This window comes from Danaus plexippus, chromosome 11, assembly GCF_018135715.1.
Source record: "Danaus plexippus chromosome 11, MEX_DaPlex, whole genome shotgun sequence".
NCBI classification, from domain to species: Eukaryota; Metazoa; Arthropoda; class Insecta; order Lepidoptera; family Nymphalidae; genus Danaus; species Danaus plexippus.
This window is the reverse complement of record NC_083544.1, coordinates 3,968,655-3,993,203: the sequence shown is the minus strand read 5'-3', so window position 1 is coordinate 3,993,203 and position 24,549 is coordinate 3,968,655. Positions and strand designations below refer to the sequence as shown.

At 29.5% G+C, this 24,549-nt stretch overlaps 1 protein-coding gene across 10 annotated transcripts in view; it reads right to left on the bottom strand.

The window, feature by feature from the left end:
- LOC116765445 (cAMP-specific 3',5'-cyclic phosphodiesterase) overlaps positions 1-24,549 on the bottom strand; it is a 225,138-nt gene that overhangs the window by 37,401 nt on the left and 163,188 nt on the right. For 7 of the 10 annotated variants that reach the window (XM_061521860.1, XM_032654878.2, XM_032654875.2 and 4 more), the window contains 2 exons: positions 2,934-3,122; positions 706-741 (listed from right to left, as the gene is read on the bottom strand). In XM_061521860.1, the coding sequence (XP_061377844.1) occupies positions 706-741; positions 2,934-3,122 (225 nt within the window). Of the gene's footprint in view, positions 1-705; positions 742-2,933; positions 3,123-5,105; positions 5,202-8,717; positions 8,992-14,689; positions 14,782-24,549 lie in introns of those variants that run through there. The other 3 variants (XM_032654872.2, XM_032654880.2, XM_032654871.2) reach the window with 3 other exon arrangements.

Genomic DNA, 24,549 nt, shown 5'->3' with positions numbered 1-24,549 from the left:
TTATTACGTTATATTTTTAGTTTATTGTTATTTTTTATAACGTAACCACATTAATCTCTGAAATTGTCCGTTATCTTAATCCCCAAAAATAAAATATTTTTACATAATTTTGCTTAATGGCCTTTATAGCAACGAGTAATATTTTTTTATCTATATCGTAACCGCCATGTGAACATTGTTATCTTGAAATGTCCAACTTCCAATCAACATTATTATTTACTCACTTATGTTTGTGTTTGTCAGGTTGAATAAATAATTTAAGTTCATGTATTAAGAAAGGGAAGAGAATTATTTTTCATAAAACCGGTTTTTTCTTTTATTAAGTAACTCAACAGACTTAATATAAACATATTGTATAAATTTTTTTCTTTGCTCTTAAATGAAGATTGCTAACCTTTAAAGCTTTTACTTTTACGAGTTATAATTTTCTTTTATTAATTATATTTAAGATTATACAGCCGTTTGATCTAACAATTGAATACTTTTAGGCGCGTTATAATATTTTAATTTAATAGCTAATTACATGGAAATAAAAAAAAATACAAATTATAGATATATAGAAGACAAACCAGAAGCCAATACAAACATCCATTAAACATCACATCAGCCTGAGACAAAGGAATGGAAGCCATACACAAGAGCATGCTTAAATCGAGTGCAAACAAAGCAGACATGCCGTGTAAGTGCGCTCATAAATATACATACGCTCTGTCCAACTGTGCAGCCTCGACCTCCTTGAATCTGTAAGCAATTAAAAATATGGAAAAGAAAGATAGAACGAAGACTTTGAACACCTAAGCTCTTATGGTCGCGTCAGCAATGCCCATCCGAATTGAGACTAGATGGAACCAGTGCCGGAGTGTTCCAAGGCTTTGTATTAGTGGCAATAGCATGACTTTCATGTACCGATTTAAGTTTTTGAAACATTTAAGTACTACTTACTGTCTATCACAGGACGACACAGGGTTCATTCACATAAATTACCAATTACATGCTATTACCAGTAGGTACCAGACTACCAGTAAGCTCTACTCCACTGTTAGTTATACACAACATTAAGACGGCATATTTATTAAACAGCTCACTTCAACATCCTAGGCTTCCTTGTGTTTCACATTGTGTAGTGTAAATTTAGTGCTTAAGCCTGCTTCGTGCCCGGTGGACAAATAAAATTAATTTCAATTTATCTACACGTATAACAAAATAATTGTTCTATTTAAATTTAAATCAGAACAATTAATAAATTATTAGTGCTATTTCGGAATTTTAATTGTTTAATTGAGTCAACGATAAGGCAACATGAGTAGGTAGTACCTTTTATTGTCATATTATATTACCATTCTGACGTTAGATTATCGACTGTTTACATTGTCACTGTAGACTTAATTGAATTAATTCAGCCGGTAACAGTGATTTCAAAATCCTTTGATTTTAACGAAATCCTAATTTATTTAAATAATAATACTTACTCATTTCTAGGAAGTTAAATCCCGGTTTAGTAATAAGAGTTATACAATTGACGTAAATATAGTTTTTAATATGCTAAAAACATTAATCAAAGAAAGAAAATAAAATTAATCCGGGTTAATTAATTAATGAGACGCACGTCCATCGGCAAAGTTTGAGGTTGGATTAGAACGGGATTAAAATTTTATCGATTTTGATTTTATTAGCTTTTTCGTTAGTACACGGTAACCCACTAAAAGGTTTAAATAATTATATAAAAAAACGCGTGTACGTTTACGTTTATTAAAATTAATATTTCAATTTATTAAATCTGAAAATATAATTTTGGTTACATGTATTAATTAATACGTTGACATATATTTAGACACAAAACAAAGGAAAAAAAATACTGTTTCTGCAAAAAAAAATATAAATACAGCTGGTGGTTGTTTGAATATTTTTTTTATTTAGTGTTGCTATATCATTATGTGTCTTTGATATAAAACATATTAATATATAATTTCTAAAGATTTTGTAATATTCTGTTCGCCTTTTACGATATTTCGCCAAGTTAATATAATATTAACTTAAAAAGATATTTTTATAATTGTAATATCATTTCCATAGCCTTTGTTCTTTTTTGATAGATAACCAACGAAGTTATTTTTTGTGAAACGAATAGCATTGTATGTATTTAATAATTTAGTCACTTGTATATTTTATGCATCATCGAAATCTCAATAGGAGAAAATATTATTCACAATCTTTTCTGAACATAATTTTCATACAAAAACATGTATTATATGTCCGTCACCAGCACGGGGAATCCATGGAATGCTGAGAGATTTCGTTTCATATCAACATAATATACAAGTATTCTTTCAGTTATAAAAAAAATAAATTATTCTGTATCAGAAGTTTTTTCTTAAATACTATTAAGGACGGTGCTAGAGAAAGTTATTTGTACTTCTATGTTAAATTTTGTATTTCGAACGTGTATTGAAGTTTGATGGAGTTGTTTATGTTGAAAAATAATTTTGTTATTAAAGTACTTCTTAGTACATTAAAAAACCAAGAATGAATCGATTAAACTTTTTATTTATTTTGAAGATTAGTTACCGAAATAAATCAAAATGAAAGATTCATTCGGTTACAGACTCGTTAAATTCTATTTATTAGGCCGTGTACTGTTATCGAAGTTATCGAAGTTTAATTTATTCTCAAAACAGTACGAACAGGACTTGGTACGAGAAACTAATACATCAGCAAAGACTAGAATGTTTGCAAATTGGTAAACCATAGCACAGATACGTATATTTGCTCTCATACTCTATTTGATTGAAGATATATACAATATCCTTATTGTGCCAATATTGTATTAAATCGTTCTGCAATTGTATTTGTGAATAACAATATTTCTCTGTGTAGTGTTTTCTCATAATAATATCTTAAACATCGCATCCAAACGTGGTCGTAACAGGACTCACCTTTCGCTGGCGATGGAACTGTTTCTGGACATGGATTTTGGAGACATTTCGAAATCGGAGTCGGATCGGTAGAGGAAGGATTCGCGGCGCTGCGGCATGGACTGGAGCACGAGTGCGGCTGAGGGTGATCCGCCCTCGAGCGGGGACCTCGCCCCCGCCACCGCCCCTCCGCCATTCTCCACATCGAAGCTGAAACAAACAAAGGATTAACACTAATTTAAAAGGTAATTTTTATATTTTTCTTTTATCTCTTGAGAACACATTATGATATTAAAATTTATATTTATTTATTTTATTATGATATTAAATAAATAAAACTAAAAGATTGATCTACAAACATTTCAACATATTGATATGTTTGAAGTACCCATATATATATATACACATTAGTAATTTACATCTACAGATATAAATCAGTATTTTACAACTCTTTCTTTGACTGTACTTTATTAATGTAAGTTTTGATTTAACAATTAAGAAATTCAGACAACGCCTCTGAACCACTATTAAAATAATAAATATGATAACATAATATAGTTATAGTTTAGTTTTATTGAAATAGTTTCACCCATCATAAGAAGAGACGAGTCTCTAGTTATATATAAAACATATTTTGAATTCGTTGAAGCTCCACAACAAAGAACCGTCAAATTTATACGAAGGTTACGTCTTACGATATTATTTAGTTCTGAAGGATTTATAGTCATATGAAGTGAACCCCAATAACGTATTAGGTACACCAAAAAACCGAACTAAATGTGATTATTTTACTAAATCTATGTATAAATATATGTGCATCCGGGATAACCTTATAATTCTGTTTAGGTAAATGAAATGTAATCATTATCGCCATACCTTCCTAAAATATTTCATAAATATCTGTATTTAATAATTTACCGAACCAATTTATATAATATAATCTGTAAAAAAGTTAAAATTTTCTTTGAAATAATAGAAAAGGATACCTGGCCAGTACAAAAATAAGAATCCATAAAATTGAGGAAGATATAGTGTCGGATAACCAATAATCAAAGAAAGCGTTTGTTACGGATCCAAATATTTTAACCTGATCATATTTGTTGAGTGTAATAAATACAATAAGATATGGCATATTAAATAAAATTGATGCCACAAAAAGTGTGAAACTACCTTCATAGCGTCTGCTTAAAGTCGCTCGAAAAAATATTGTTAAGAATCCAGAGCAGATCACAGATTCAAAAGAATTTTACACCAAAACCGGCGTGTCATTAATCCGGCACCGGGAGGATATTCGAGAATACTGGTACATTTGTGAATAAGGTATTGTAAGGTAATATTTTTCAGTCTAGATGCTTAAAGTTTTCGTAAGGTATTCATTCTTAAGGTTTCGTTTATCCAAGGATAGGTTTTGTTTGTTGTATCTGACTGGTAATTATGCACGAAGTTAAATATGTATACTTATATCTTCTCTTAAGATACAAAAGCACGCAGAGGTAAATTATAAAATGGCAATTATTATTGAATCTAATACTCGTTAGTCGATAAATATGCAAATATTGAAAAAAAAAGGAACCAACAAGACAATACGTATGTTATATTGAAATTTATAATTATTATTCTGCTGATATCTCAATTGTTGAAGGTCTCGAGGATCTTATAATATTATAGGAAGAATATAAAGGATAAATAATTTTTTTTTCATCATACAAAATGCCTTCATTTCATATTTACAGCTGTTTGAATCGAAAATGGACGAGTCTCATTTTTAAGACTATAAGCGACATCTGTCGTGATTTTGACGAAGTTGAGGAGGAGAGTGGGATGATTGTTGTTCGATATTATGCCGTGAGAGGGCTCTTAAAATACATATATGTAAAATCTTACTACTTTACCACAATACAATTCATACTGTTTTTGTAGCAAAAATAAAACAAATTATGCTTCGCAAATAGATTAACAAGTTTTTTTAATAACATCATCTTCGTTAATTATTGTACCTTTATACGTACATTATTACAACGTTTTTTCATTTATATCAATGACGTAGACCTTTGTCTTCAATATTATGCATAAAATAAATATATTTGTTACAATTTTATTAAAACATATGGAAATAACTGGGATCGCAACATGTCAAATTTACAGCTAACAAAAATATAAACTCATTTCTCAAAGATCGTCTTTAATTTATACCTGCCAGTTGTTCTTCTTCTTGCGGAAACTGGCGGTCGGCGCAGGGGCCGTCGAGAGGCACCCCTTGCACTCCAGCGCCTTGGAGCTTCACTCCACCTATCATCCCATTAACGTAAATACACCAGCCCTAACCAACCAGTATACCATTTCAGAACCGAGGTAACATTTTACGAATACTTGTAAGTAACATTATTTATATATACATATATATTTTAAACTATTACGTGATAACACATTATCGTTAAGTGGTATGACTTCATTTATTATTCTACAAGCTTATAGATTGTCGCCGATAATATCTACAAGATAAGACACAACCGCCGTACTATTATTAAACATATGTTTAGTATGAGATTAGGATAGTTTTATAGGCAATAAAACTAAACTAATAATATAATATTGTAGGTTTACTTGCGTATTTGACTAGTATTAATGGTCTTATGTTAAATGATGGTTTTAGTATGTTATTAAGTGTAATTAAGATTGGTATTATTATGTTTGATTATTTGGAATGTTAAAACATCTGGCGGAGCATTAGAAGAGTGATCTACGAGAAGGCCGATTGAAATAGATTTTAGAATAGAATTTAAAAATAGTTATTTTCAGTTCAATAGTAACTAGCGAGTAAAAATTAATTATTACGTAACAATTAAATGGAAGTTATAATTATAAATTGTTTATGTTTTTATTTTTATATCTCAGTTATTAAATGTTGAAGTACTGTGAAGTTTGAACAATCTCCTTAGTTATTAGACTGCGTACTCGTGAAGGTGCTACCTCTTTCGTAAATTTCCACCTTCCGTAAACATTATTTTGAAACTTTGAAAGCTCACATTGAATAATGTTATTGAAATTTGGTAGCTATTTTTGTAATAGAGTATAGAAACGTACGGTTTTGTTAGTTACCAAAAACTTAATTTTTTTATATGTATATGATAAATAAAACAATTCACAACTATTACCGCCTGTGACGTTACAAAAGTTATTAATTATTTTTTTATTTAATATCAAAGAATCGTTGTCTTTGTTATTCTAATAAATAATATATCTATAGATCAGATAACATTGAAATCATCCGATATTCCTTGAATGATGAAACACAGATAGTTTTTATAAAAAGCTTTAAATCCTATTTGTTTAGTGATAAGACATTATCGTCAAGGATAAATTTATATATAAAGATGTTAATCTGATGTTTAAGTATGTACAATATGTATATAACCCCGCGACATTTGAAGTAATCTAAACGTTGATCGCAAATGATCGATATTTTAGAAGATAATGAAAAAATTTAAATTTCTTTGATATTAACATAAAAATCATTGTTTGATATGAAATAGTATGAGGTTATTAACTTATTGAGAATTGAAATTATTATTATATGTTTCTAAAGAATTGTCTGTAGGTACATTCTAATATCAATTATGTATTAATGTTATTGTTAAATTTTACGTCTTTATAAGTTAAGTGATACCATATTTTATCTGACCTTTTGTATTGCAAAATATATTAATATACAATTAAATAAATTAAATAATTTTCAAAAAAAAAAATATGGAGATTGAGATAGTCTAAATGTATATGTGCATAACTAGGCTTTAGAATTTTTACTTGCTTTTTAAGTAATGAATAAAGATATGAGATTGTGTTATTTATTTTGATTTTCGTAATCCTCAAGTCTATTTACTGAATTAATTTATAAATGTAATCAAAAAACGCCAATATCAATTTTCGTATTCGTAAACTGAAACCAAAAGCTTCCTGTTTGAAATTTGAATGTAATTACCTATTCCTGTGTAAAGTATCTTTCAAAGAACGAAGCTATAAAACAGAAAAAAAAATCATTACAATGAGGATCATTCAATTGGTCAGATATTTCATCTAAATAAAAGGGAGAAAATAAACTTCCAGGTTGTTAACTTGCTATAAACTCTTCAAAATGCTTAAATGATAAAATACGATACAGTGTTCTAAGAAACCAAGTGTCTTAAAAACATTAATGGCCACTTTTATTTATGGACGCTGAGAACAGAGCGAGGATCTAAAAATGGATATAAGGTCGTATATAAATTGATTAAAGTACCCAAGTACTAGTTTTTTACATTTAACTAAATAAAAACTAAATATGAAAAAATATATTGAACTGAATACAAACCGTTTGCAGTTTGTAATTAATTTACCTACGTTAATAATTACATAATATAAAGTGGATTGCCAATGAGGATCGCAATCTTTTTTTTAACTTTATAAGAAAATAATAATATACATATATTTTAATTCACACAAAATTAAAAGATATATTTTTTTTAATAAATTATAATAATTAATAACAATAATAATTGTAGTACTAAAGATCAATTACAATTGGGCGTGTTTCGAGTCTCGCTAATCTATTTGTATGAGCCTTATCTTTGTTCTTACAGTTGATAGTTAATTGAAAGCAATGTTCTTATTGTTTTGCTCTTAAACGAAAAGTAGAAATAGATAATAATCTTGGCTGATATATATATATATATTTCTCAATTCCATAATGTGGTAAAAAATATAGTCAATTTGTTTCCCGTAGTTTCGTATATAAAATGTGATAGAAGAAGAATATAAATGTCATTTCAATACAAAGTTTTATTCATATATCGGTATGTCATATTCATTTATTTCTGTCTTGGTTTTAACGAACAACCACAGCTCAATCGATCCATTCTCGACATTCTATGTTAGGTATGACGTTACTTATTATTTCATTTGTCAAAAAAAAAAAAAATAGATTTAAAAATAGTTTTTTTTCTGTTTGTTCAAAATAATGTTATAAATAAAATCTTAAGAATTAAAACTTCGAAAAAGACAGACGGAGTCGTTGCTATCACGTTCGTATTGTTAAGATTTAAAAATTGTTAAATGCATCACAAAATTTTAATCCTTGATATCCTAATTCCTAATTATATAATTTCAGCGAATAAATTTAATATAACACTTTGAGTTATACCCTTATAATAATTACCGATTATTTGATATCTCGCAATGAACCGGTAATAACTAATAACCATAAAGGATATCATTTTAGATTAATTAGTCCATACTTATGTTATGTATTCCATTACTAATTATACATGAATTAATTAATTCCTTGAATAATATAAAATATCTTTTTAGTTATACAAATTCAAATTTCGAATATACAATCAATGTGAACGAGTAAATGTTTTAAGTATTTTCCAATTATCATAATTAGTCAGCAAACGGCAAATATCATAAAAAAAAACCATTGTGAATTGACTTAAAGGTTTAATGTTTGTGATTTCATATAATAGAGCATGTTACTATATGTATTTATCTATTCGGTGGCCTTCTACAGTCATCAGCGTCATTCCATGACTGTTCATAGTTGATAATTGAAGTTTGTACTCTATCGTATTTTGCGGAATAATTCATTAATTTGACTCCGTTACGAATCTAATAATTACAGATGAACATAAAATAAAAATCGCGAATAACTATATAATAATCAGCACTAAGTCATTAAAATAATAATTTATTATATTATTTGCTTTGATTAGGTTCTGTTTATAAATAGAGGCGGTTGTGCTCTTATCAGTATTTGGTTAATGCGTTGACCTCTTAGAATAGTCCCCAGTACTAGTCTGGCTAGAACTGGTTGTGGTAGTGCTGAGTGTGGAGAGGTCGCTGGAAGCTCGCGCTGATCGCAGCCGAGGCAGCACGGGCGCCTCTTCGGTATCTGGCGATATGGCTGGCACCTCGCTAGCCCAGCCAAGCGCGCGCGCCGCTGACCAAATCGCAAACACCACCGTGATCATAACGACTACCGAGCTATTCGCCTGACTCGTCTCCGGCCCAACCTCCACAGACACTTTCTTATCAAATGCATTTGTCTTTACTCACTTTAAATTTAGTCACACCTTGAAACTGGCCCGACTAGGAATCCTATTGCGTAAAACATTTCGGCGGCGTGGGACGCACGTGCTCCGTGTGCGACAAACGCTGCACACGCGATCGCGAATACTACTGGTAGAATTCAAGTGCCGTTTCTAGTATTTACGCTACGCTCGTTTTATCGCTTATCATTTTTTTTATAAAAGACTAAATGATACCTATTAAGTGCATAATTATATCGATTGCATGCAATATAATATGTCGCTAGTGATTATCAAACTGAACACTGTGTTTCGTAACAATTCAGAATAAGAGTCAGGGCCAGAATGCATGTTTGTATCATATATATGAAGCAGTTTTTCTAGTGACACGGCACTGTTGACGTTTGCGCGGCGCGGGGAACATGAGCCGGCGATCGCGACATCACGCTGCTAGGCTCACCCGCGCCGCCACTCAACAAAAGGGCACGTTCTATATTTATAATCGACCCGCGGTCACATCACAGCCAGTATACTTTACTGCGTTGTTTATCTTTACTTCTAAAGCGATATCACTTGTTGCACGCGCGGTTTGCTGAAGACGCGCCGTCTGGGCGCGGGCGTTAAATCGATGGCACTGTCGGTTATGCGGAAATGCGTGTTATAACGTATAGGCGACGAGGAAATCGTGTCAACGGAGTTTCGGACAGGAGTCGCTTCGCGGAGCATCCTGCGGCTGCCCGGCGGCCATGTTGGCATCGCCATTTTGCCGGGGGTCGAATGGGGGCGAGCCGCATGCGTACGTCGACACGCATCTCTCGTATAAGAAACGACGCAAGTCACGTTGCCTCTCATTGAAACTGATGCTCTGCTTCCTAGACCCAAGGAACACTTCGATTCAACACGAAATGTGCGTTCGTTTATAGGTCACGAAACTTACTAGAAGGTGGTTCTGAATGAGGAAACTGATTTCAGGTTCATAATTTAGGTTATAACATTGTTAGAGGCTTACCATAGCATAAAATGCTATCATATCTTTTTCCATGTATTGCGAAGAAACATTTACAATTTTTCTAGCATGTAATAAATTAATATAAAATGTATTTTTAAAATATCGATTATTTAACAACGGACTGTGTTATGTTAAATATTTTGAAGGTCTATATATACATTTAGTTATAATAAAATGTTAACCTTTTCTAAAATAATAATTACAAAGGCGTCTTATATACATAGAGTTATGGCCGAAGCACGTGGTTTGCGAACTTGACCGCTGTCACTCCGTAATGCAGTCATCAACCTCGATGTGACATAATCCTTCCCGCAAGCAATTAGTATTAAACAAGTTTTTTGATTATCAAGACTTTAAAGGATTGTCGTCATAAAAAATATTTATATGTTTAGTTCCGTCCTGCACGCTAAGTGTTCTGTCAATCATAATAAACGAGAACGATACAACAACATCTTTCTCATTTCCACTTCCTCAGAACACAGTTTATATTTGATGATGGTAACAGTGAGAGTAAAAATTAAGTATAGGTACTTTATATTTACATCATTCTATTTTACCCTTACCGTGACTTGGATTGCCGAACTGAACTGGTACAGTTTAAAGTTTTTTGCACAGATTAGATTAGACGTGAGAGCAAACTGTCACTTACTCGTATCTATGTTGATGCTACATATAGCGACGAGTAGATAAATGAAACACTGAAAACTATCTGTATTTAGTTAGCTGACAGCAAACACTTGGTAGGATTACTAGTATTCAATTCAGTTATGGTAAGACATTGTCATAACTTACATTTGAAAATTAATATATTTACGCAATTTATAATATAGCTACTTCACTTTTATTAAAATAACATATTTTTTCTTCATAATTTACATTTTTTTTTGTCGTCAGGTTGGCAGTACGTTGTTAACTTTTAATTGATTTATTTGTCTTAATTTCATTACAATAATAGTAAAATTAAAATTAATTAATGAATGTGTACGAAGTTATTTTAATTTTTCATTCGATAGCTTTCTGTAGAATTCATAACCGCATTAATATTTTAATTGATTTCATCAATTAACTTATAAACATGAGCCGCAGCTGACAGCAATTATGAATACATAAAAAAATGTTGTCGACGGCTACTTATTTTCTTTGTAATAAGTGAAATATTGTAAATTACTGCTTTTAACAAAATATTAATTAATAATTTTTATAATATTTTATCAAAATATACATCAAGTACGTAATTTACTATATAAACATATTGCTAAGGATTTTTAAGAAACCTTAGAAACAGTCAAATTTATGTCAGTCAAATTTATGACGTAAATAGTACTAGTACTTAACTTAATAATATTTGTTAAAATTTCCACACATATAAATTAAATTAGTAATATCTATAATCGAATGTTGATATGTAAACTATATGAGTCATTCTACTAAAAATATGGTCTTTATAAAGTTAATCCGAACCCGTATTCCAAATTTTAAAAAAAATATGACTATGTTTTTATTAATAGTACCAGTTGTTAGCGTTAAAAGTAACTTAAGATAGAGAATAATTGTATTAAACCTACTCCGGGGACTTGATAGCTGTTATATTGTATAAAGTGTAAGTGATAATATCCGGGAACGACAGTTATCCACGTTCCTTAAGGAAAAGGGAATGAAAAACTGCTACATAGTACTTTAATAGTTTCCCGCTATGAGAATCGGAGAGCTCGTTTATTGATAATATGAAATATTATTGAAGATAAAATCTTACTTAAATCATAATTAAATTATGCTCCAAGCTACTTAACCTGGTGAGTTTTAAAAATAACAAAAAGCTTAAAGCGCTTTTCTTTCTTTACGATCCAAATAGAATTACATATATAGAAATTTAATGTTCGAAATACGAAATGATGATAATGCGGTATAACAAAATGACTTTAGAAGTGATACTATCTGATTCAATAAGAGTAATTAACTTATAAAATGATTTAATTTAGTAACATGATACGATGTTTAAAATAACTTTTTGATAACATAATTTTGCGTTAATAAAATCATTTTATTGTATTCTATATTTGTTATGAAAAATAATAAAAATATTATCAAGTTTTGAGTACTAAGATATAATGATATACATAATTACGTCTTCAAAATTCTGTTAGATTTGTAAATTTAAGAGCTCTTTTGATGTTACTCCCAATGAGATTTTTCCAATAAGGTGTGACATCAAAGGGAGGTAAGGGAAAACACATTTGCCTACACATTACGAGGTAGTAAGAATAAATATAAATTTTAAGGTCGTGCGATAAATATTCATAACTGTCTGAAAAATACTTATATTGCCAAACCATAATATGTAATTTACAATGTATAATGAATTTGTTGTTTTTGCATTGCATTTTGTTGCAAACCGACACATTTTTATAAGAAACAACAATAAAACGAAAAATAGACCTTAATTTTAAGTTCGTTGTCGAGTGAAATAAAACTAACCACTATCTGTATGAATAGACTTCACGTTTCAAATACGCTTTAAGTGCACTTAAGACTACAAATTCAATTACATTCCCTTTTTTAAAAACTACCTTGTTTCCAATAAAAATAAGGTTTAAACAGGACTCAATCAGCAACTTAGTATGCAGTTTATTTTATTTTTTTTAATTTCCGTTTTATTTAATCGTCTTTGAAATATTAAATATTTTATGTATTTCAATAAAAATGATACGTAAATACAACATTGTATAAAGGCGAACGTATAATCATTTCATGCGATTTGGAATGGCGCATCTAATTATATTAAAGCTGAGAGATTGCACGTAGACGCAATTACGTCCACGTCGGACTGACTTGAATATGCAGATAAATAAGTACATTTAGAAATGAATTTATAACTCTATCTTTAAAATGATATATTGCTTCAAGAATAACACACTTATATATTTCTTTTTATTACCTTCTATACCTGTTCTTAGTCTTAACTTCTTTGCTCTTTCAAACTCACACAGACACACACGCCACACACACATGCAGACACAAAATTGTTTATGATTAAACCTCGTGTACGCCTTTAACAGGTTTATACCAGGCAGATTTTAGGTCATAAGATTGGTCCCCTTATCTAACATTATTGACTTAATCAAGCTATTTCCAATTAATTTATGTTATGAAATTGAATCACAATGTAATACTTCAATATTTAATTTAATTTTTATAATTCGTTGGATTTCATAAACCTAAAACATACACTATTACAAAAGCTTGAGAATAAACAAGTATATTATTAGTAAGGAAAGTAAAAATGTTATACTAAAGTTATATCTGGAGTGTAGGGACCCTCCGTCTTAATTCTTTAAGAAGATGAAACTTGTAATCAATCTCGTTGAATTCTCCTAAAATTTTATAATAATGTTTTATTTCCTGCATTATAATATAGTATCTTTCATGGGGCTTTGGCGTTTCATTATTCTTCTCAGCTTTATTACGGTTTCCGTTTGTTATTGTGATTGTATTTCTTAATCCCTTATTTTAATACGACGGGTCCCTTTTATTTTAGTTTATGACAATTGAATCGTTTTTCTTTGCTGAAAGACAGCGAAGAGATATCAACGAAAAAGCCCATTTTGAATTTTTAATGACAGTTAGATGTTTTTTGTACACTTTGTAGTGAATTGGAATAATATAAATATATAATAAATAATAAACCAGGAGTATGAAGCGATATTTGAAGTATATATGATATCATTTTTGTTATTTTAATTTTCTTCTCTGTATTTAATTTATTATTAGTATTTAAAAAAATCAATTCAATTACTGGCCATAAGAATTTAATTTTATTATATGTTTCAGGATCTATTTCTCAAAAAAAAAAACACATACTGTATAACATACGCCAGTTATGAAATATAAATATGTTTTTATATTTATTTTGAGTAAATAATCAATTAATTTTGTGGCGTTTCGTAACACAGTTTTTCTTTTCATTTGCAGATTAATAATATAAAAAAAAAACATTAAATATATCGACGAAAAATTAATAAATATAATGTTATGCAATGAAATGAAGTAATTATTATAATAATGTTTAAAAACAATTAAAAATCGCCTTGGTTACATTTTCGAAGTTATATTGAAGCAGGCTTCAAAGTAATTATTCACAAACAATAACTTTAGTGGGGTTGTTCCTATGTTGTCCACATATATTACATTCCCTTAAGCTCAGTAATGGGTCTAAATCTGCCCGCAGTTAATAGAGGCCTGCAGAGGCAAGTTAATAGGTTATTATGTCCTTTGTATTTCACTTGCTCACATAACTGATGTTTCGTGCGACATCAAAAGTTTACACATAATTTTCTATAGTATTAGACAGCAATTTTTATTAATTTTATAAAATCGTAGCTGCTATAGAAATATGATACCGAATTTATTGGCTCGATTTTTGTGACAGACTGTTTTTTCACCATTACTTTTAAAGAATTCATCTGATTTGAAATTAAAATAGTTATGCTGCATGTTGAATGATAAATAGAATATCGACGCGAATAATTATCTATTCATAGATTTTTATTATATAACTATAATACTACAAATTATGAACTTGTAATAAAGGAATTGGTACGCAATTTATTAGGTGTTAAGAAATTATGTCGTATATATAAGTTGTATGACATAGAACCAAAAATACAATGAACGTTGTATACAGTTTTGTGATTGTGATGAAGTGTTACCGGGTGTGATGCGGTTGGGAGTCATCCTGACTGCTGCTGCGCTTCCTTTTCCGTCGGAAGCACCAGTCCTGGCCCATCGCATCACAGCCAGCGTGCCGCGAACCTCCTCCGCCCAGCTCGCCTCTTCACAACTTCACCATCGCGTTACAAATTAATAGAACCTCTTGGATCACTTGTCCAGTCACACTTGAACCGACACTTATCTCGTAACTTTAATTAGACGAATAATTTATGAATCGATCGATTGTAACACGATTTATGATGTAATGTTTTTCGATGTTCGTTTAGAACAGCGTTCGTTGCACGATCCACTTAATTATGTTTTCCGTAACTTTTACGATAATCACAATTTGCTTTTTTATGAGTTCAGTTTGTTTATATTTTTTTGTATCAGCGATGAATTTTATTAATAAAATCCGTTAAATTGTACAAAGACTGAAGTTATTCTTTGAAAACGAGCCTCCGTTTCAATTCTCAATCATCTTTATAAAAGAAATGTTTTATATTAGACTAATTAAATTTTTAAAGGTTGTCTGGTGTTTTAATAATTTGTAGGCTGATTATCATATGTTGTCAGTCTGTTTATGTAATATTAAACAATTACCAATAAAGACACTAATTATTTTGTGAAAGTCCGTATGAATAAATTACAATGTTAAAGAATAATACTATAATTATTATTGTTTAGTCTAGAAATGTACAGATAATATTTAATGAAAAACACATTGGTTCTCAATCCTCCCTTCATCCTATTAAATAATTTTAAAGTAACGAATCTTTAATTATCCCAAACTTGGAATAACAAGATAACTTTCGATCTAACTGAATTAGACTTTATATTCATATTTCAATATAATTTATTAATCCTATAACAATTGAATTAGCTGGAATTATATGGAGCAGTGCATTACTTTTTTTAAAAACGGAGCTTTTCTCCCCTAAAAGGTATACCTGAGATTGTATCGTGCTTTCAAATCACGATGAATCCACGTCCTTACTTTTTCAAACAAAGCCTTGTATTAGGACTGTGAATACAGAACAGCATTGTGCTGTAAAAAGGGATGAGTGAGCTATTCTTGATAATATTTTGAAAGCTTTTTGATAACAATTTTTAAAAAAGCTGTCATACGTGGACACTAGACATATATCGGCTATAGGTAACAAACAAAGGTTGAGATATAATTAAGAAAGTATATATGAAAACAGAAATATAGAATTCGTCCAAAGACTCAATGTAATATCTATTCTATACTGATAAAAATTTAAAGTATTTTTTTATTAAATGTGAACGCTACATTGAATAGCATACTCTATACCGATGAAAACAATGAAATCATATAATTTTAAATCAGTTTTATTGCATAAATTATATGTTTTTCCAGAAAAAAAGAGGTTTTGTATATTGATGGTAATAAAAATGCAGGCAGTTTGCCAGTAACATGGTATTACATAAAGTAATACACCGCTATAAATGTAATTCACTCCGTCATATCGTCTGCGAGTGTCATACAAATGTTAACGGATATAAACACTTTGTGATATAACATTTGAATATAAGTGGATCGGAATAGGCATACGGGTTCCAAAACTACATGAATATACAAATAAGTATGGAAGAGCCATGCATATAATGAATACGGTAACAGATGTAACAAAAGTATGGGGTGACAAAATGTTAAAATTTTCAGTAATGAAAAAAACATGGTTCGACTTTGACAAACAAGGTTCAGCGCCTTTAAAAAGTATAGTTCGAATTGTAATAAATATCAACTTTATTATACTCATTCATTTTTTCCTTAAAAAAATTGTGGGATATCTTCAAGGAAATCATGACAAGGCTTTCAGTAAGGCAGTGCGCTTAAAATGTAAGGCTATATCTCTACTTACCATCAAGTAGCATGGTAACCAAGCACTATCTAGTTTTCAATATAAATTATACGAAATATAAAGTGAAGGGCTTATGTTCAGAGGAATTTAACCGTAATTTTTCTTGAAAGCCAAAATATTATGATGTAGTATTGATATTCTATAGCAAACGAACGCATGAATGGCTTATCGTGTGACCGACGCTCTGTGAAATTTTTTGTCGCCTGAGGAGAAAATGGATTTAGCTCTTGTTAGCTGGAGGCAACTGCTCACGGTCTTAGGAAAATCTCACCAAAATAGTTCGGGTCTTTTACAAAAGAAAAAAGGAAATTGGATAAAGAAATGGTACATTTTATTGTAATGTAATTCGTTTTTGCAGTGTATATAATAATCTGTTAGATTTTTTAAATGTATTTTGATATAATATAATTAGTATAGTGTTTTCCAAAATATCGTACGTTATTGACAAAGTTAACTCAAATATATGTTTTCTTTAATAGTCATTTATTTAATGTTATTATGCGTGCATTACTTTTAAGACTGAATTTTAAAGTAAAATAAATTTATGATAGTTATTTTTTTTTTGTTAATAACAATCACTTTATAATGTAATTATATCATTTTTTATATAAGGAAATTAAAAATATTAAATCAAATGACAGATTACTTGAAAATAGTTGAATGAAAAATATTTATAGCACATAAGTACAAGCTTAATTCTATTGCGACGTGTATTTTATGTCATGTATAAAAGAATCATGAATAAAAGAATGTAGGAAACAATAGGAAAAATTAAAATGGCAGTATTATGATTTATTAATTGTACAATGCGCTGTTCGATCATATAAACAAAGCTCGATTAGGTTGTGCATGCGGTCTTATTATGATCATGGTCACAGTAGCGTGTGATCATTATAATTTTAATGATATCTATAAAAAAAAAATAGCTCTAGAAAATTTAAATAAGCAAATAGAAAATCATAAAAAATAGTTATATTACAATAATATCAATAATACTTAAGTGCGATACACACAGGGGAGCAACGCAAAAATCACATCACGTGTCCATGGTTTTATAATATAATCTGTGATATTATATTTTATCTGTGGATTTTTATTGTTATTGTTGAGAATTAAGGATAGGAAGCTCGTTTGATTGTGGGGCGGTAGTCGCGCGTGACTTGTCGCGCGGCCGCGGGTACTGGCGAGGCCGGGCTGATGACGTCAGAGAGCTCCCCACGCATGCGCACAGTCCGATACTCGACACAGAGGGCCCTACACCTCGAGACCTCAATACTTTGGAACTAAATCGATTTTTGACTTACTGTTTCACGACCTTTAAGATCTGTCAATTCGAATTAAGAGATTATTATTGAATCAATTGATATTCGACATATGTATATATGATGTACAATATTTCAATTCGATATTATTTATATTTTTTTCTCGATATGAATCAAATAAAGTCTTAAGGATTTCGTGTTTTGAATGAAACAAACAATATTTTTGATTGAAACTGTTCCAGCAACAATTTTATGCTAGCAATTAAGGATATACAAATATTTTAGTGAAAAACTTTCATTAATTTTTTTTTTATATTTTTAAAAATCCATTTTTCAAATTAACCACACCCTAATAACTAATATTATATACTGCTTTGTAAAAAAAAACGATTAAATATATATATTTTTTTGTGTAGATAATTATAAACAAAAACGAAAATTACTAATTATACAAATGTTGATATAATCTTAAGCACTCACATGGAATGTAATATTTATATAATACTAAAATCCACTACACTTACTTACAGTAAGTTGATACTTACACTAAGTTGATATATCTGAGGGTGGTCTACATTTTAATAGACTGTAGCAGCTTAATGCGTAATGCATGACGTAATTTAGCTACGAGCCGCTACGTTCGTTATGGCGCTACGGATCCTCTACGGATTCTCGTAGCAAATGCAGGAATTCGGCTCGTAGTATAAACAAATGATGCGATGTGATTGCTCCAACCCTTAGCGTAAGCCCGAGACTATTTTATTTATAACTTGAGAGGTTTTCATGCACGGGTAGGGTTTATATACGAAAACATTTAATTATTATAACCAAAGCCTTCTCATATATGAATAATTAATATAGAACGCATTAAAAATAAAACCTTATGTAATTAATTAGCTTAAATGTGTAAAATGTAGGTCCAGTTGTTATTATATATATTTTCCTTTAAGTTGTTTAAATATTTTTTTTTTATATGCTTGGAGATCACGGTTTGTCTCATAGTAATTAACTTTCATTTCTTCAAAAACAATTTTATATTAAATGTATTATGAAAGGTTTTTTTTTGAGACTAACATTATAAGTTTTAAAATATAATATAAACTCGATGAAGTAGATTTATACAAAGTAGCATTTTTAAGATCGTGAATTTTTCATTTCAATAAATCCACTGATTTAATACGTATTACATAATATAAATGACGTAATATTCATGGAAACTGTTATGAAATAAAAAAAATTGTACCTCAATACAATGAATACATAAATATTTTTAATAGTTTTAATATGATTTTCAGATGTAACGACATCTTGTGACAAAAACATATATAAATTATATACACTTAAATCTTTATCTGCTAGTGATCACGGTTACTGTAAAGTAATCGAAACGTCAAGGAAAATGCATAATAAAAATAAAGGATAAGGAAAACCTAGAACGATCGATACTTTTCATTTTTATTTTTTTCCTTGTAAAGCATTAGAGGAAGAATTGCTATTTGATAAAACATACAACTCTTAAGAAGTGATAAAGAAAGTAGATAAAGATGTTATATTTATAAATAAATAGGATAAAGATATTTTATTTATATCAATCTTACATAATCTTAGTTTAGATAACCCGATCAAATTAAAAATATCTTTTAATTCAAAGCTTCCAAGTTGTTAAGGAAATACTTTTCATTTATACGGAGCTGTAACGACTGAAGGGATTCGTTTGCTTCCACTGTTCCGATCTAGTGGATACGATTTTGACAGCGAAATTTTAACAAGAGAGTTCGATTAAGGTTTAAATATTTAAAATTTATTTTAAAGATATCTTATAGGTGAAATAAGATAAATCTTGCTACTGTATATATTTAAATTATTATTTAAGAATAACTTTTCTAGAATTCAGATAATTGAAAAACATAAATAGAAATAAATAATTTGTAAGGTTCAATTTAACAAAGGACTATGAGAAAATGATTCAAATACAGAAATGGTTCAAACATAATAAATGAAATATTTTTAAATAAAATTAAAATATTTCAGTGGCGGATAAATACAACGAGCGCTCTATAATTCCTAATGTTCATGTTGCCGGTATAATACAGTTATACAAAATTGTCAAATATAATAATGTTTAAAAAATCTTTTGGATGAAATGATGTCAATGAGGATGTTGAAGTATTCATTCGATGGTGAAATAGGACGCGGCAAAAGGCACCATATAGTTTACTCATTTTAAATGTACTTCCACCTTTTGATGTCTTTTTCTAGACCACATTCCCCAGAAAGTCTTTAGTGGAAACATCTACATGTAAAAGATACCATCGTGATGTATCCCTGAGGGCGGAGGCGCCTCGCACGTCACTCGGATGACGTCAATAACGGGGGCGGGGTCCGGACGATGACCCAGAGTTTCATTTGAGAATATTCAAACAAAAACTTATAATATAATTCTCTGTCATTTATTTGTGAAATAATTTTTTTAATTATTGTTACACTAAATATATTGTTATTTATAATTATTTTGATAAATAAATTTATGACAATTATTTGATTTCATCGAATTTGGAACGAGTGCCATCTGTTGGAAAACTGGCGAAGCTTCATAGCTGAAAAGTTGGTTGGCTCACTGAAACGTATTTGGATGGTTCAAGTTGAAAATACTGTCAGGTTAATGTTACCTTCTCTCACAGATGGCGCTGAAGTAAATTTTACACAATCTTTCTTCATATATAATTAGGTATGAAATAGAAGAATAATTATTGCTCTTCTACATGATTTATGAAACGCATTATAACTAAATTGCAAAATATATAAGAGAATGAGGGTTATAAAACTGTTTATTTTCTTTTAAAGGAAAATAATACCAACATAATTTATGATTCGGAATCTATCATCAATATGACCAATTACAATGTCAATGCTTTGTGCTCAATGTGTTCTAAGTGTACCATGTAATGACAAAGCAATGGCTTTACGCAGCTTATCATAAGGTTAAAGATTTTTTTAATTAAACAATAGTTTCTATAAATTTCTTTACCTTTTTTAGGCATTAAAAATATGAGATTTTATATTCAGTGAAGATTAAATAAGATAGACAATTATAAATTGTTAGAAAACTTAGTCCTTGGACGTGGAACAAATAAATGGTTGCTACGGTATCATATTGTCTGATCAGAGATCACAATTTAAAGTCTAATCTGGAGAGAAATATCTAATGTCTGCGAACATTGTAAATCTCTAATACATTGTACATAATTTCACTATCTTTTTATTCAAGCCTAGTTGCAGAGCTACCGTAGTGGATATGTTGGATTCCATCGTAAATTTGCTGGAAAGATGGAAAATAATTCAATGGGAACATTATATTTTTAATTTGATTTAAGTACACGTTTCGACTTATTTATTTTCTACGGGTAAAAAGAGTTTGTTAGTTAATAATGAGAGGGTCATTTTATTTATTTTCGACAAGGTAATTTCTTGACTTTTAGAGAGTGGTCCTTTTATAGTATGGACCTAAAATGTTATACTGTATTAATATACTCAAAAGTTATAGTACCTCTTTAGTTCTCTGTACAACATAATCTAGTAGGATGTTTGTAATCGGATTTATGTTCCGTTTTACATGTGCATTTTTTGTTAAGCTTAAATTAGCTGCTTCAAACAAAGCAGTGGAGTTGTCCATTTTTAATTAATTCCTTTGTTAACTACTCCCTGCTGACGATAGGAAGACGAAAATTACAAAGGAAAATGAGACAACAAAGACGAAGGCGTGACCTCTTAATTTTAGATCAAAATCCTGGTTTTTTAAGTTCTTGTTGTAACCTACTCCAAAGGGTACTGACAAATGAGAAGTCACCCCTGCTATGATCTGTATTTAATTCTAATGTAAAGTTAACGTGACCAATATAACTTACAAATGATTTTATAATATATTACTCAAACATTTCTTTTGCTATAATTGAATGAGTTACAACATGAGTACTTAAGCCATGCATGAGATTATATATATTACAGTCTTGGTAATAGCCTGTAGTGAAATAGGTCTCTTCAATATATCCCTTTAATACCAGGTTAATTTGGGTTAATACAACTGTTACAAGCTATATTTGTTAGAAAGGTTATGAATTAAATATATATTGAATTAACATCCTTTTAAGATATAAGATAATACGTTGTGGTTAAAATTTACCACCTCAGCATGAAAAATGTGTAATTTTTGTAAGCAATAATCGAGTAAAACGCAATTTACTAACAATTGCTCTTTACAAATAATATTATTATGCATGTCTGTTTATGATATCTCTAATGTCTCAATGGCTTATCAACGTCGTAGTTAATAAATATATATTTCTATTTTATCACTATAGTTTTATTATAAACAACATAGATGTGGGTATTATCTTAATATTTATCTTCGAAGATAAATAGTTATCAGTAATAATTTCTTCTTTAAGCAACCTAAATCCATACGGTAAAGTAACTTATCACCCTGTTACGACGCTCTATCTTTTGAAGTAAAAGAGGAAATGAAGCCATAAATATGTAGTTACTATGTTGTATTCAGTGTCGTTTCATTCTGATTATTTTGATTTTTTTTTTATTTCTACACATAATTTAAGGTATAAACAGTTTTCTTGTTCTCATTATCATTATTCGTATAATTTTGTTTCAGTCAATATACCATCCAAAGGGCTTTAGGGAATATATAAATATCAGGCAAATTTTGGAGACCTTTGTGATTCATAGACTTATTTTGGCTTTGGGAATAATTCATTTAGGCTCTTTGGTTTTTGTTTTTAAAACAAACACTCGTAGAAATAAATATATATATCATCCAAATCGCTTTTAAAATATAAAATAGTTAATTATTGTAGAAGGTATGTTGAACATGATATTTTGAATTTATTAAGTAATTGGACATCATTTTGACGGGTGCAAATCACACGCGTATATATATATTATTAAGCAAATTATATTATTAATTACATGATTTATAGCTACTATTGAACATTAACCAACATTACTAATATTAATTCTTATGTGACGTCAAAAACTAGTGTATAAATTCAATTGCTGCCTACATTTATATTATCATTGAAGTGTATTAAGAAAAATGTGTAGTATTAAAAACTTATGTTCGGATGTGTTTGTTTTTTTTTTTTACAGACATTACATGAAAACTAGACATGGAAATGTTGTTAATTAAATACAACATTTTGAAAGAGAATTTTTTTTTTGATAAATAATAAAAAAATTGCACATAGGTTTTGAAAGCGATTTTCGCATGTGAATTTCCTTCATGAAAGTTGCCCCGTAAAATTCCTTTCCCCGCTATCGATTTATATATGAACGATATGTTTTGAGCGACCTGCATCGCGGCTAAAATGGGAAGGCGGAGCGCACTTAGTTTTGTATTTATAATATGAGTAATGATTCATAAGAAAATGTAACATATTATACGTAATAAATTTTGTCAACCACAATTTAATGGACAAGAACAATTTATAAGATCCCACTTAACGTTTAACGTCAGAGATTTAAATTAATATTGTATAATTAGAACATAAACTCTGGCAGTGGAATAATATTCAACATGAGGTAACACTATGAACGCGAGATTAAACCTTACATTTACTGGAAATAAAGAAGTACTGTATTAAAAAAATACATATTTTTATAGGCTTTTATGAACAATAACTCTTCCCTCGAGAAATTATCAAGAGTGAAGTGAAATGCTGGTAGTTAATTAAGATCTCAGCACCCTAAGGCAATGTCATTAGGATAATCTATAATTTTAATAAGGTCAGTTAAAATATATCTTTATTTTACAATAACTGACAGATTTTTGTTTAGTAAAATTACATAGTCCTTACAATTAATATTACAAATTCTCAAACAATTTTAATTTGAAATTAAATTATTTATTTATCTATACATATAAATTAAATTGGAGTGGCTGTTTGTAAAATTGAAATGACCATTTTTAACTACATGCATATGAATGTATATACGGTACATAGTATCATATATATCTATATTTATATGGATGCACTAAAACTAACATATTTTAGAATTTTTGTCTGTCTATCTTTCTGTTTGTTCTGGTTAATCTCTGAAACGGCTTGACCGATTTTGACGGGCTTTTATTGGCAGGAGATTTAATAATAAGCAACTTAGGCTACTTTTTATCCCGATCTTGAATCCCGATTATGAATTTAAGCGTTATCACACGCGAAGGGGAGGCGGGGCGCATGCGGCACATAACATTTTTTTTCATGGTTTCCTGTTTTTTCTTTTTACGCAGACGAAGACGCACATAACAGCTAGTTTGATATAAAAACGTAATTTTTTGCACAACCTTTTTGGATTTTATACGAACATTAGATATAATTTTATTACTAAGCCGAGGGCTACAAAAGCTTATTTACTATAAAGATACAAATTAAATCATTAGATTAGTTTTCGTGGTGTTCTGTGTATCAACATAAAAATTCATAGAAAAACAAGTTAAATCTTATTTCGAATTCTAATACAGGATTGCTAGAATTTACTAGTTCCGAATATCGAACATTTTACATCATCTAACTTGTGTTAATTATATTTTGTTAAATATATTTAAAGTAGAAAAATTACACAATGAAGGTTTCTTATCTATTTGTATTATCCAAACAGTATTGAATACACAAAGAATGGTCAAGCTAACGTGACCTTTAAAGGGTA